This window comes from Plenodomus lingam (genome assembly GCF_022343315.1).
Source record: "Plenodomus lingam strain CAN1 chromosome Unknown contig_13, whole genome shotgun sequence".
Lineage (NCBI taxonomy): Eukaryota > Fungi > Ascomycota > Dothideomycetes > Pleosporales > Leptosphaeriaceae > Plenodomus > Plenodomus lingam.
The window spans coordinates 1,329,549-1,343,943 of NW_027093931.1; the positions used below are offsets into that span (position 1 = coordinate 1,329,549).

General features: G+C 51.7%; 8 protein-coding genes across 8 annotated transcripts; 3 read left to right on the plus strand and 5 right to left on the minus strand.

Moving 5' to 3' along the window:
* Positions 1-173: 173 nt before the first annotated feature.
* IAQ61_002049 (uncharacterized protein) lies at positions 174-1,343 on the plus strand (the record flags this gene model as incomplete). The annotated part of the gene is made up of 3 exons (XM_066095382.1): positions 174-316; positions 994-1,029; positions 1,148-1,343. The coding sequence occupies 3 exons, from the start codon at positions 174-176 to the stop codon at positions 1,341-1,343; spliced, it is 375 nt and encodes a 124-aa protein (XP_065954866.1).
* A 221-nt stretch (positions 1,344-1,564) lies between these two features.
* IAQ61_002050 (uncharacterized protein) lies at positions 1,565-3,196 on the plus strand (the record flags this gene model as incomplete). The annotated part of the gene is made up of 1 exon (XM_003833874.1): positions 1,565-3,196. The coding sequence occupies one exon, from the start codon at positions 1,565-1,567 to the stop codon at positions 3,194-3,196; it is 1,632 nt and encodes a 543-aa protein (XP_003833922.1).
* Positions 3,197-3,422: 226 nt separating this feature from the next.
* IAQ61_002051 (uncharacterized protein) lies at positions 3,423-4,545 on the minus strand (the record flags this gene model as incomplete). Its single annotated transcript, XM_003833875.2, has 3 exons — positions 3,423-3,776; positions 3,866-4,313; positions 4,403-4,545. 3 exons carry the CDS (start codon positions 4,543-4,545, stop codon positions 3,423-3,425), a joined length of 945 nt encoding a protein of 314 aa, XP_003833923.2.
* A 1,514-nt stretch (positions 4,546-6,059) lies between these two features.
* On the minus strand, positions 6,060-7,229 carry IAQ61_002052 (uncharacterized protein; the record flags this gene model as incomplete). Its single annotated transcript, XM_003833876.2, has 1 exon — positions 6,060-7,229. One exon carries the CDS (start codon positions 7,227-7,229, stop codon positions 6,060-6,062), a length of 1,170 nt encoding a protein of 389 aa, XP_003833924.2.
* A 471-nt stretch (positions 7,230-7,700) lies between these two features.
* IAQ61_002053 (uncharacterized protein) lies at positions 7,701-8,966 on the minus strand (the record flags this gene model as incomplete). Its single annotated transcript, XM_003833877.1, has 1 exon — positions 7,701-8,966. The coding sequence occupies one exon, from the start codon at positions 8,964-8,966 to the stop codon at positions 7,701-7,703; it is 1,266 nt and encodes a 421-aa protein (XP_003833925.1).
* Positions 8,967-9,218: 252 nt separating this feature from the next.
* Positions 9,219-9,835, plus strand: CWC21 (RNA-splicing factor; the record flags this gene model as incomplete). The annotated part of the gene is made up of 2 exons (XM_003833878.1): positions 9,219-9,451; positions 9,508-9,835. 2 exons carry the CDS (start codon positions 9,219-9,221, stop codon positions 9,833-9,835), a joined length of 561 nt encoding a protein of 186 aa, XP_003833926.1.
* Positions 9,836-10,147: 312 nt separating this feature from the next.
* Positions 10,148-11,088, minus strand: IAQ61_002055 (uncharacterized protein; the record flags this gene model as incomplete). Its single annotated transcript, XM_066095383.1, has 2 exons — positions 10,148-10,479; positions 11,028-11,088. 2 exons carry the CDS (start codon positions 11,086-11,088, stop codon positions 10,148-10,150), a joined length of 393 nt encoding a protein of 130 aa, XP_065954867.1.
* Positions 11,089-13,468: 2,380 nt separating this feature from the next.
* On the minus strand, positions 13,469-14,267 carry IAQ61_002056 (uncharacterized protein; the record flags this gene model as incomplete). The annotated part of the gene is made up of 3 exons (XM_066095384.1): positions 13,469-13,926; positions 13,978-14,167; positions 14,220-14,267. The coding sequence occupies 3 exons, from the start codon at positions 14,265-14,267 to the stop codon at positions 13,469-13,471; spliced, it is 696 nt and encodes a 231-aa protein (XP_065954868.1).
* Between the last annotated feature and the right edge of the window lie 128 nt (positions 14,268-14,395).

Genomic DNA, 14,395 nt, shown 5'->3' on the forward strand with positions numbered 1-14,395 from the left:
GTTCTTCACAAGCCGCTCTAAGATGGGATGGGGGTGCTGGGTGCTGGATGGTGGGTGAGTGTATTGAGCGTGGAAGGGGGGAAGGGAACAGAGGATGGGTGAATAGGGATCTTTCACATGGATAGAAATGATAAGTTTCTTTGGGATTCTAGAGGGGAAGAACAGTGCCGAGAATGGGTTTGGAATGGGAGACGCAGCGACTAGGAGATGCTGGGGTGATTGAGGGTAAGATGCAAGTGTGCCCCGTTCGTTCTTTTGTCACTAGTTCGAAATGGGATTTCCATGGCCAAGGAGGTTGGAGTATGAAGGGTACGTGGTATGCCGGAGTGTCAAAAAAAATTTGCGCCAAAAACGTGCTATGCTGTTATTGCACTTGTACATACAGCGCTGTGTAGCCAGACATCCAAGCGACCACCAACATGGACAACCAGTACATGTAGTCGATATCCAAACCCAGCCTTCCCTTCACCCGATACTCGGTGGATATCTCGGGGCAGCATGGTAGGTATTTGCAGTTTCTGCGGCGCGGACATGTAGATGCTGGAGTGGCTAGGGCAGTTAGGCATGCAACTACCAATGGTACCTACATGGTACATGGTGGTTGACAAGGGTTCTTGTTGTATTTCACTCGCTATGTGTCAGGGTTTAGCAGTGTGCCGAGGTCTGTGGTTTTCATGGGGTGATGATTTGGTAAGCGGGGTTGTTGACTTGGTGAGGCGTGAGGGTAGGGGATGAATGGGTCTTGAAAGGGTGGTGGAGATGAGGTCGTTGGCGGGTGGTGCGGTTGCAGGATGATAAGATTTGTTACTTTTTTTTTCTCCAAGTGTTTAGCAAGAGAGAGAGGACGGATGGCGGGATGGACTATTGTATGTGTGTGTATGTGTGTGAGTGTATAGGCATAGCTACCGATGCATACAATGTATACATGTAGAGAAGCCTCCCGAGTCCAGACCAGATCCCATCTCGTGACAAACCCCACGGGGCCGGGCCTAGTTCGGCGCGGCTCTGGTGCCGGCAGCTACCCGGTCCGTAGCGCGCCCTATCCTTCCCACCCTAACCTCCTTCCAGCCTAGCCCGGTCTCGCTTGCTCGAACGACTCCCAGCCTGCCAACACGCAAAAACCCGACGAAACAAAACGAAAGCGAAGAATCTGGAGATTCTTGGCTCCCAGCCTTCGGCCAGGCAATCTTCTCCGCAATACCTACCTTGTACGTATGACCCTGTACACGGCCCCCAGAAGACAACACTCCCCGCCTTTTTTTGCAGGCTGGGTAGACGCCATTGTCGCCCATGTTGTGCTTGCTTATCGCGTAATCGGCTTGGAAAATGACGCCAATCGGTGAGGGAGAGAAAAATGGCTCTGGCCGGTTGATCTTTTACTTACTGTGCCGTGTCGAGCACAATCTCCTCGCCAAGTTTGTGACGAGAAGATAAAGAATGGTGGCAAGGTCTTGATATATAATCATGTCTTGCTCGAATTTTTCTTTTTTCTTCTTCTTCTTCTTTCTCGAGAGTACGGTTCCGGTAGCTTCATTCACGGCTGCTTCTACCCAGTCCAACCACCATGGCGCTTTACGAGTCAAAGACTCCTCCGCTTGAGCATGCCTCGCCGGCCGCGAGCTACAACAACGATGGGGACTTTTCACGCATGGATCCCAGCGGGGTGAAGCGTGGACTCAAGACGCGCCATCTGTCCATGATGGCTCTTGCTGGAATCATTGGCCCGGGCATCCTCGTGGGAACAGGTGGTGCGCTTGCAAACGGTGGGCCCGCCGCCCTGCTCATCGGCTTTGGTGTCATTGGCATCATTGCGTTCAGCATCACGCAGTCTCTGGGCGAAATGACGACGTTGTATCCTACGGGAGGAGCCTTTGTCACACTTTCCGATCGCTTTGTCGACAAGGCTTTTGGCGTGGCCGTGGGCTGGCAGTACTGGCTTGTCTGGGCCTGCGTGCTTGCGAATGAATACAACATCATTTCCTCGCTGCTCGTCTTCTGGAGCGACAAGGTGCCTCTGTGGGGGTACTTTATCATCTTCTGGTTTGCCTTCTTGGGATTCCAGATGCTGGGTATCGAGTCGTTTGGGGAGGCGGAATTCTGGCTGGCTCTGACCAAGCTTGCGGGACTGTGCGCGTACTTCATCTTCGCCATCATTTACGCGTCAGGAGGCTTGATCGGACAAAAGGAAGCCCTGGGATTCCGTTACTGGCACGACCCTGGACCTTGGTCGAATGGCTTTCGTGGTGTCGCCGTTGTCTTCGTCTTCGCGTCGACCTTTTACGCGGGAGTCGAGGCTGTGGCAGTCGCTGCAACGGAGACGAGAAATCCTTCCGTGGCTGTCCCGCTGGCTATCAGACAGGTCATCTGGCGTATTCTGTTTGTCTACATGGGAGTCGCCTTCTTCTTCGGACTTACCTGCCCTTCTGACGCCGATGACCTCGCCAACGGAGCCAGTCGAGCGCTGAAAAGTCCAATGACGATTGCCATTCAGAGAGCGGGCTGGGAAGGCGGCGTCCATCTCATCAACGCCTTCATCTTCATCACCGTACTTTCCGCCGCCAACAGCTCCATCTACATTGGATCGCGAACCATACTTTTCATGGCACAAGAAAAGATGGCGCCCAAGTTCCTGGGCAAGACCAATAGCCGCGGAGTGCCCGTCTACGCAATTGTCTTCACGAACCTGTTTGGATGTCTTGCGCTGATGAATGTCAGCACCGGCGGTGGCAAAGCTTATACCTACATCATCAACCTCAGCGGTGTCTCCACCTTCCTTGTCTGGGGTGCCATTTCCTTTACGCACATTCGCTTCCGCAAGGCGTGGCACGCGCAGGGCCGGACCGCAGCCGATCTTCCCTTCAAATCCTTCTTGTACCCCTGGAACGCCTACTTTGGCGTCTCGGCCAATATCTTCCTTGCCATCGTTCAGGGCTGGACGACACTGAGCCCGTTTGACGCCGGCCTGTTTGTTGATGCGTATATTCTGTTCCCCGTGTTTGGCATCATCTACTTTGGATACAAGTGGTGGTTCAAGACGCACCTCTGGAAGAGCCATGAGATTGATCTCGATGCGGGAAGGAGAAAGGACTTGGACCAAAAGGACGAGCTCGCACCGCACGGTGGAGTCTTGGTCAACGAGGATGGGCAACCACAGGCCAAGGAAGGTCTGGTAAAGAGGTTATGGCGGAACTTTTGAGGTAACGCTCATATGATTGTGTGCGTGTGGAAAGATTCAGAATAAATGTTCGATGTAATAACATCAATGATTACATTCTATTACCCCAAACTATCGTACTGTATGTACTATTTGCTCCCCCCGCCATCGACACGACACTGAGCCCGCCAGGTCATGCATGCATGTGTCAGAGCCAAGCCCAACATCATCACCCTCTCCCCAATACCTCCCACCAATCTCCCTCGAACTAGTTCCCCCGGCTCAACTCCATCCGCTTCCTCAGCCTATACGCAACCGCACGCTTGCGCGCCGCCGCATTCTGCGTAAACGCAACAGAGCCACCAAACGGCCCCGCCGCAGCGCCGTTGCGAACGCGCATGACGCAGACATTGGGAGTACCAGCCACAGTCGCATCGCACGTCATGCCAGCCGGCATCTGCACCGTCATTTCAAACTCGGTGTTTGTGGCGAGCGAGATGCCTTGCACACCGAGGCCGGGGACGTCCTTTGTCACGGTGGCGGATTGCATGGCGGATTCGTCGGTCCCGCCGGATGTGCCGTCTACGTCTGCGGTGAAGGGACCTGCGCCGTCTTGGTTGATCTGTAGGGTGGTGGGTGGTGTTAGGTAGTGCACTGCGGATATGGGGAGATGAAGCATCGCAAGCAAGACACGCAAACTAACACACATACCTGTCTCAACGTCATAGTCACCGTCCCATCCTCCGCACACGTAGGCAGCCCCGTCGAAGCCCCGGCCCCCATGGCAGCAGCAACCCTCGCCTCAGGCGGCCCATCCACCTTATCCCCACCTCCACCCAACAGTCCCGCGATCCCCGTCGCCCCAGCCGCCGCACCACCCTTTTTCCCGCCATTACGCCCGCCCCCCAGCAGACCGGCTAGGAGCTGGCGTTTCTGCCCGGCCTGGCCCCGTGCACTCTGGGGAATGTTGTCTTCGACACCGACACTACCGGATGCGCCGCTGTTGGCGGGCGGTGCCGCCCCGTTGCCCATGAAGGCGGCGAGCATGACGGAGGCGTCGACGGGGCCGTTGCCCTGGGTGCGGCCGAGGGGTGTGGCCTTGCCGCTTGCAATGTCGCGGTCGCGGATGATGGCTGTGTCGGCTTGGGAGCCACAGCCGCTTTTGGCGTTGTTAGTCAAGTATTTGGGGATGTGGGCTGATTGAATGCCACAGTCTTGGGGACTGGGTTGGGTTGCGAGTAAACGTACTTTGAAGAACAATCGCGTGGGGTTCCATCTTGGATGGTTAGCCCGGGCATGGTGACGCCGTTTGCGCCCTGGATCTCGGTGACTACGGCGTGGGCGGAGATGGAGGTCGCGAAGGCGACGACGAGGGCGTGCGAGAAGTACATGTTGGAAACTGGGATGGTAAAGGGGGACGAGGTCAACTCGGTATCAAAGGATTAGGTGTTCAGAGGGGCAGATTGGAGGCGTAAATGAGAAGCAAGAGAAGCAAGAGAAGCGCCAGGCTAGAGACGAAGGAGATGCAGAAAGGGAGAAGAGATTACTACTACTTGAATTAGGTAGTTGGTGAATGAAAAGAAAACTTGGAAAATGATGAGGATGAGGATGATATTCAAAACTCACATCAACTCCCACCGCTTTATACCCTCTACACGTCCTCCAGACCCCTCATCACTAGAACTACCACACCCAGCATCTGGAATCAAGAAACAGCAGCATGCCTCACCACCTCCTCGAAGCCAAAACACCAACCGCACCGCACTGCACTCCATCAACGACGCCAAACCAAACCAAACCAAACCAAACCCCTCCTTTCACCCAACACATCCATCATGCACACACGAAGAAACCCATACCCTTGGCGCCAGGGGAACACGCTGTGTCTCTGATCTTCAAGTCTCTAGGGCGTGCGAAACGGAAACATTCGGGAGGACGGATGCCGGGGCGGGAAGAAGGGGGGTGCGAGGGTTGGTGAGACTTGTTGGGGATGATAATTTGTGTTTTGTGATTTATGTTTTGTGTTTGGGGTGCATAGGCAGAAGAGGATAGATGTGTTTGTACTGCACTGTACAGTATTGTAAGCACGAGTAGGAAACACCCACCATTTATACTTGCATGTCAAATCCGGCTCCTGTATACACACCACACAAGACGACGTACTAACAGGCAGCCCGCAAACCCAACACTATCCAGTACATTCATACTCACAATCACACTCATACTACCCTAGTTACCACACACACCATCCCTCTCAAAGCCAAGTCCCGACAAGCAAGACAGCCAAGCCCCGGGACAAACACACCCCGCTCGCTGCGATGTCCGCATTTCCTCTGAGCAGGGATGACACCGTGATGGTGCGCTGCGATCTGCTGCGATCTAACATGATCTGACACACCACGCCGTCGCGGAACAAAAACCAGCCAACCACAACCGCTCCCGCCGTGTTTCAGCAAACGGGGCAGCAACGTAGGATGCTAGGTTGCGTTCTCGCTCTCGCGAGCATTGGGGGTTAGGGGATTGTTTTCTGCGGACACTATGTTTATTGTGTTGGGGGTTTGGTATCGTCGTTGTCGCCTTTGGGGGGTCGGCTTGGCTTTGGCATGTAGGTGGTAGCGATGTGCCGTTGCGTATGTTTCGAGGAGTGGGAGTTGTGAGGAGCGTGGATGTTGGAATGGGGGTTGAGGCATTGCTTTTAAGAGAAAGGATTTTGAATAGGAGATGGACGACTGGGTCTAGTGGGTATGAGAGGGACTCGCAATTGTGTTGTTGGGACTCTGATGTGGGAAAGTGAGGGCGGGGGCCCCTTTGTGCAAAGAGGAGGTGATTCCCATGGAGAACGACGCACTGGGAATAAAATCATCATGGCGCTTCACTCATGAGAAAGACCCCTCCGCGGAAGCATTCAAACTCCTCTTAGAAACTCGTCCATCGCCCTCTCTCTTTCTCTTCTCCTTCCCCTGCCAACATTCCAATTCTCCCAACTCGTACTCACACACCTGCCCTCGGCCTTGGCACTCGCCTCAAAGCATATCGCCGTACACGCATCCGCGCGCAGCACCAACATGGCAATATCGCCTTTGCAAATACTGGGCAGCATATTGACAATGGGGCTGTCCTCGCTACAGAAGACATGTCGATAGGTATTTTCGCCCGGATACAGGATGCGGGCCGAGACTTTGACGGGCTGGGTCGCTTCGGGGGAGAAGAGGGTGCGGAAGAGGCAGCGGAGGGCATGCGGGGCGTGGTCGGCGGTGCTGGATGGATACGGGGGATAGATGAATGGAGACGGTGCCGAATTGTATCTAGAGGCTGCTGTTGGGAGTCGGAGACGGAGTCGCGTGCGTGGAGCGGTGGTGGATAGCGCTGGGGACGTGGGGCGAGCGCCCTCGCGTAGGAATTGTACCGACGGGTACGGTGTGCCAAAGGATCTGGCAATGTCAAGTGAGGGGGCAAAGTAGTCGACAATAGTCTCATCGTCGACTGCGGGTGGTGTAGGCGCGGGTGGTTCGGTGTAGTATCCTGATATGTGTACGTTTCTTGCCTGCTTGAGCAGGAACGGGTACATGCTTTTGAGCACGACAAGGCCGTAAGGGTAGGAGAGGTATAGCGACAAGCCCTCTTCGGCCTCGTTGGGTTTGTTCAGCTGTATCCATTTCGTGGGTAGCGGAGCCTGCGCCGGCTTTTTTGTGCTCCTCATGTTCTTGTAGTCATTCAACTCGTCGTGGATGAGATGACAGGTTTGTAGTAATGCCAATGGGGCGGGGTAGGCCAACGGCCCAGTATCGATCTTTTCCAGCGGGGCATCGTCAATTGCAATCGTGGGTGGATGCTGGAATGAGAGCAGAGAGTCGTCGCGGTTGCATCGGATGACTGGCGTGAGGTCCAGAGGAAGACCTGGGATGTCTTTGCGTGCACGATCTTGGATGCGGTGACCGAAAATGGTAACGTATGCTGCGCCAATGGTGATTGCCTGTGAATCAGCCAGAAGGTAGCCGTAGATGTGGCAGCGTATCTCGGTGGGGAGTAATAGGAGACCGCTTTGAGGGTTGTGACACTCGTCTGGCGGTAGCATGGTCTGATGTGTGTACTGAGTCGAGTTGCGAACAAATCGGAACCCAACCTTGGAGTAGATTGCTGTGATTTATTGCCGACGAAATTCAGATGACAATGAGTCGTAAAATTTAAACAGGACAGAGGATTGCAGTGCAGAAAGGATGATATCTGTTGCGCTGTCCACGGGGGTGGAGTACTAGGTGATGGGCCGCCTGGTCGAATCATGGATGCAGGGATATTGGCGGTGAAACAAATATACCGTCGATGCGTCACCTTTACTCGACAGACTACGGTTCCCGTAGTCACGTCTTCACACGTCTGGGAGCTTCACGCGACGAGGCAGAAGTAATAAGCAGTCGACTATCACCAGCATTTAGACTTCAAACATGGTCCCACCTGGCACATTGTTTGTTGCTTTGCTAAGGCTTTCTCGCTACTAGCTTCGACACAACCGTTGCATACATGATGTGCATACATGAAGCTAACAAGTCTAATCTTCATCATCATCGCTATCCTCTGCTCTTTGTTGCTCAGCTGTCCTCTTAGCTTGCTCCCACTGCTGCGCAAACTCCCTGAGTTGGCCTTCGCCTCCCCTGCTCGCATCAACTACATCTCTCGGGAGTTTGTGCGCACTGTATTGTGGCGTTGAAAACCCATATGCTTCTGGGTCGTCTCTCCTGACCATTCGAAACTCGGGTTGCCAAATTTCTTCGGCATCACTGTCTTCCGAGTCATCAGAGCCTTGCAAGTTGTCCAGTGTACCTATTGACTGCTGCGCGCCTACTTCTCCAGGTTGGGCCATCTTGAGGCGCATCACCGTCTCTTCTGCGGGCGCATCCGGCACTTCCATTGTAAGCAGCTCCATCCACGAGAAGAGGAGAGGATCGGTTCGCACAGCCCAGGGATTGAAGTCCATCACCCATACTCTGTCGTATGGTGGCGGCACGTACACATCGAAAGTGAAGTTTGGGTCGGGAAAGGTGTCGCGCAGTTTGGAGTCGAAGAAGTCCTGGATCCTGTCACGCAGCTTGTCCTCCATCTTGAACAGAAAGTCAAAGTGGTTTAGGTCTCTTTGGCATAATGCAATGAGCCGTCTATCGCGTACAAAGCATCTGAACTCGACACTGGGATTGAGTGTGATCCACTTGCGCAAGACAAGATGATAGGGTATCTCTACATCTGGTGCGGTTGCCTGGTCGACCGTGTCGTCGAAAGCATGTCCCAGATCGTGCGTGATGAAGTCACTGCTCTTGAGCAGCAGATAGATGTCGTTTGGTGTTCGACACTCCATGTTGTTCGTCGCAGCGATCCAGGTGGCATCTTTTGGTGCACTCCAGTTCAGCTTGGGCGCCACAGTTCCACCCAGTTCTGCAATTGTGTTTTCAATCGCCTCGTGCGTCTCGCGCCAATGTATGCTGGGATCTGCGTCCTGCTCCTCGTCGTCTTCGTTATTGTCTGTGCCCGAGAAGATGCCACTGTCGTTGTCTGACCAGGTGGGGTTGTCGCCGTCTTCGCGGGGTAGGACAATGCCATCTGAGCGGAGGTAGTCGAGAAAGGCGGGTGGGAGGGGTATGAGGCGTGCTTTGGGGGTGACTGCACGATATCTTGGATGCCAACTGTGGTAGGAGCAGTTCAAGATGTGCTGTTTGGTGACTGGGGGGAATGGCAGCTCTTTCAAGCCCCTCTCAGCAGGCGCATAGATATCGATATCATGGCTGGAATCTTCTGCATTCACCGTGGCCGAGGGCGCAGACATGATGGGATATAGTGCAGTGAAAGCAAACGATGGGGTGGAAGGGCAGCGAGGTCCATGGTCTTGTCGGTACCGGTAGACCAATGCGTCATGGGGACAAAGTCTGGTCCGGGGAATATTTTGGCGGGGCCTGAATTCTAGGTTTCCCAAAGGAGCTTGGCTTGGCCCTCACCCCCGAACTCTCTCCGCATTCCTCACGTCTACCGTCTTCGCGTCTACCGTCTACTGTCTACTACTTCACACATTCACACAAACATGGCAGATAACGTCGGCCTCACAACCCCACGAGGCAGCGGAACGTCAGGTTACGTGCAGAAGAACCGCTCTCTTCTTCGCCCACGTGACAAGATCGCACCCTATCCCAAGGATCACAACGACTCTGCAAGACACCGACCCCGACAACCAGATGCCGAGATTTTGGAGCACGAGGCGAAGCGCGAAATTGAAGTCAAGGTGTTTGAGCTGCGCGACAAGCTAGAAGATCAAGGGTATGTGCACTCGTAGCACTCGCAGCAGTAAACCCATCATCCTAATGCCGCAACAGTGTCGACGAAGACGAGATCGACGACCAATGCGAGGCCCTTCGACGGAAACTCGAACAAGAGCGCAAACAAGGCAAAGACATGGGACCTAATGCGAAGAGGCTCAAGTCCCATCAGGTGCATGATTTGGCAAAGGCAAAGGCTGAAGAAAGTGAGCGGCTAAGGAAGGCGCTGGGCATCAGTGCAGACTACGAGGAAGGTAGTCATTGGAAGAAACAGGAAGAGCGAATGCGCGAGAGCCTGGTTAAGAGGGGACTCGAAGATGATGAAAGGACAGAGCGAGCGAGGGAAGCACGAAGGTACAAAGAGGACGAGGATGGCGAGGATTGAACATGGGTGAATCTGGGCAGGTGGTACGCATGATCGTATTGATGACAGCCTTGTTGCTGATAAAGCACCGCCACGTGAGGAAAGGTCGCAAGTAGCTGCCTTGATCTACCAGGATCTACCATGATCTGCCGTGATCTGCCGTGATCTGTCATGGCTTAGCACACTCAAAAGAAAACGTGTGCGACATCGAATGCGACTACCTACTCCTCGCGTTCCTGGCAAAGATATACAAATACACATACGCTCCCTCTTCTCCCAATCCCAAGGTGAGTCGCGCCTCGTCTTTCACAGCTCAAAGGTGTAGCTGATCAGCTAGATGAACGGTAGATCAAGATCGTAAGGATAGCATATATGCCAATTGTACGCATTCACTGCGTAGTATTCAAGCTTACAAGCATCAAGCAAATACTTCCTCCATCTTTCATCTTCAGATTGCTTCCCGTCCTCGTATTCATGTCGCTTCTTCTCATAATCGTCAATGGACTGCATGTCAGCATTTCCTGTCCCCACATCACTTCTTACCACTATCAGTGTGTACTTTTCCAAATTCGCGCTCGTCTTACAATGCGTTTCTCTACCTCCTTTTGCTTGCAACATGATGTGCCCAGTCTTTGTTGCTATGTGTTTATGTATAATTCGCATGACTGCAATAATCTGAAATATCCTGGGAAAGGCCGTGGAGTAGACAGCTCTTGAATTTCCTGCGCCAAAGAGGTGGTGGTGATCTAGACGCGGGGGTAATCTGCAATCGGTAGTAATTTGGAGTCCGTGACAGATACCATATCCAGAGGTGGCAGACCTCCATCGTGAGCAGTCTTGTATTCTGTACTACTTGCATGGACTTGCCAGGGAACTATATTGCCCCGAGTACACGTATAAACAAGAGCCTGGGCCTTTTCCAAATTTGTTGTCCTCATCACAACATCTACCAAATACGTCTACAATCGTTACTTTCTCAAACGTGAAACTACAGGTAGTTGCGAGCGTTATTCTCTTTGGCCTTTCTAGCGCTTATTCTTATACAACTGTATAGGGTGTAGGTTTAGCCTTTATCTTATTTTTTATATAAACCTAGTCAACTAACACACTCCAGAAATGCACGAGAATTTCAAAGGCATGGCGCTTTGGTGAATGTATAGTACAGGATGATGGATACAGCGGCGAGAGATGTTCGGAAGCAAGTCTCTCCTACCTATAGGACCTAATTGCAGCAGGAAAAGCCGAGCTAACACCAATGCTTGGACGAAGGCCATGAGTGTACTTTTGTTGTGATCACGCCCCAGCAAATCAAAGAACCTGATGCAGTTTGCAATTAGGGACACTTTGTTGTGTAATCACGGAGCGCAGGAACGATTTAGGAGATGGATCATCTTATCATGAGGTAGAGATTTGGAGCTTGATTACCGGTACAACGGTGCTTACCTGAGCTTGACGATCTGAAGGATCACGACCAGTACGCCTATGCTTGTCTTACTCGATAAAAATAGAAGACATTATGTGGCATTGGACGGAGAAACGAAATCGAGCAACGGTTGATGGGTTGATACCCAGATTAGTAAACTGGTTATCCATACTAACGTTATAGCATTATGTAATACTTAATTCGCCGACATGGAACTAGTTACAGGCTTTATTCTCCTTTGCATTTCTACTTAGCGCTGGTCTTATTGAAACGCTTCATGGTGCATGTTTAGTCCAAACCCCCTTATTCATATATCACTATAATAAACAGATTAACTATAGATATGCGTGCTTTCAATACCATCGTCTAGTCGCCTAACACTAGACTTTCTTGTTAACCGATATGGTGTTATTGTGCCAGAACCTCGTACAGGCAGATTTTTGGAAGGGCATGTGCTAAGGCAAGCTCTCCTATCTATGAGGCCTCGCACAGATATAGTACTATCAAGGAACAGGCTTTGAAGTGCAAGACGATTCGTAATACTAGTATTTTTGAAAACCAACCTACGTGAAACCTTACCTACATGTCCTTGCAATCGACACCGCCTTTGCCTCATTTCGTACCCTTATCGGATTTTCACCTTTACTCTTACTCTTTTTTAACCACCATTTGGCAATATTACTAAGCACTATACTACTGGAGCGAAAATAGAGGTTGAAAATAGCTAAATAGGACTCGGTGTATTGTATCCCAAAAGGATATGGTTGGCACATGCAGGGAGATCTAACTTCACACATCTTTAGCATACCTAACCCTAGACCCCTCTGTCGCCCGATTCTTAAGCTGTGCTTTTTGTGCCCCTACCACCTTGCAGATGTCTCCAGTCATTACCTCGACAGACGGCGATGTTGATAGCTGTTAGTCTTGCTCAGATATCAGAGCTTGGATCGTAGAGCGAAAGCGACGTCACAAGCCTGCTAAGCTTACCATCTGTCAGCGCTTCGCGTATATGCGGTGCATCATGCATGTTAACCAGATCAAAAAACTTACCGTGGTAGAACGTGTGAGGGAAAAAGATACGTGTTTTAATGATGTGCCGATTTCTACCTGTACAACCATTGTTTTCTAACATTTCATCTGAGCGATATCACTACGCCCTCCCATGTAATTCTGTAGTAAAGAAGATAGGGTTATATGATAGCAAATAAGAACTCCGGGAGGTAGTAAAAGAACATCAATAATGATGTGTAGAGAGGTATAAATTCACACTGCACATATATTCATCTACCTACTCCTATGCCGAGTACATCTTTAGCCTGGACCCATACCAGTCCGTCGCAAGCTAGCTGCGCATTCCACACCCCAAATTACTCTGTGCATATCTCGGGTCAGCAACTAGACGACCTTGCTCCGATCGTGTTTAGAGCGTCATCACAACTGTCGAGGGCTCATCGTGTACGTCCATGACGGGGGTGGCCATGTCGGGAAGTGCCCTCGTTGCGTACGTCTCCTTGCCCAGTGGATAGGTGGACGCAACTGCGGGCGCAAGTCGGGCAACAACCTTTGTGTCTTCCCACCTCTATGATATTGGCGAGCAGATCGGCGGAATTGCTGCTGGCCTTGCTCTTGGAAGTGGGAACCAGGACCTTGTTCGCAATGATCAGTGCGGTAGGCGTTGAGAATGTTGGTGTCAGGTAGTCTTTGGGTTTCTGTAACGCAGCTCGAGCAGCGCGCTGGAGGTGTCCGGTGATGCAGGAATTGTGGATGATGGATGGGAGTGCTTTCCTGATTTTGTCCGTAGATTTCGGTAGGAGATTGATGCCTGGAGATTGTGATGGAACAAACGAGGCCCGTAAATTTCATAGTGGCTGATGATATTGAAATGATGGTGGACTTCTTGTTGATCTTTGGTATGTGGTACGTTGCGGATAGTAGTGCTGGCCGATGTGTAGTATGGGTGCAGCGCTAACAGACAGACCATGGGGTTGCGTGCGATGGTGATGAAGGAAAAAGAAATCTGAGAGGCGAGAAGGAGATTTGATTTAGTAAAGCAATCAAAATAGTGCGGTAAAGTGCTATTGCTTCTCTGACGGTAAAGATAAAATTATAAGTGGCGGAAACCGAGAAGTATATCCTTCAAGCTGGTGGGAATTCGAAATCGACACAGATGAATATTGGAAGATGGAAAGTTCATGGGAGTGCTTAAAAGATTTACTTGCGATACTTCAAGTTTATTTGCTTTTGTTGCCCTGGACGCGGAAGTTTTGGCGCCTTCTCCTGTCTTCCCAACGCGCCCAACCGGAATCGACGAGGTCCTCTTGTACCACGAGGTCGCGAACACGAAGAGCCCTACAGACCCACGTCTCCAACGCCCACTCAATCCATCCAGTTTTTCTCAAGACAGTGGTGAAGCCGAACCAGATCAATGCAAAACTAGCTCCAGCAATACAACCCACAATCACTTGCTTTGGCGTATGATAGCTCAAATATATACGACTCGTGGCAACAGCTCCTGCAGAGGCTAGAGCAGCAAGTGAAAGGAGGACGCGGCCTCCAAAGGTGAAGGGCGTATGGGTTTCGGTCGGATGCGGTACATGTCGGAAGAGGAGGAACAACGTAAGCGTGACGGAAAAGAAAGACACAAACTGTGCGTGTGACGAGGGCATCCCATAGCCTTTTCCATGCATTTCTGTGCAATCGTCAATACCAAAGTATTTGAAATAGAGACAGGTGACAGTACCTCGTGGTCGTTCCTCCTTGATGTACCGCTTCAACACCCAGTTGAGCGCTTCACAGGCCATCTGGCCGGCGAACATAAGAATGATCTCGATTTCGCGATTAGACCATATCAGTGTCGCGTACACCACGCATAGTCCCTGTGGAACCAAGGCAAGCCATGCGCACAGGTATGAGATGCGGTCAGCAGGGTTCTGTTTGATGTTAGGAGCTGCTTTTTCCGAGGGTTATCTGTAGTTTACGAACATAATGTACATGCGTCAAAGAAAGAGAGGCAAGTGGCGGGTTCTCCATAACGAACCACCCACAATTACAACCCTACAAGTAAGTTGCCCAAGTGTGGAAGAGTGAAGTCTAGACGCGTGATGACGACAGCTAGACCGAGCGGCTTGGCATGCCGCTAGTTTGTTATCACCTCGGTG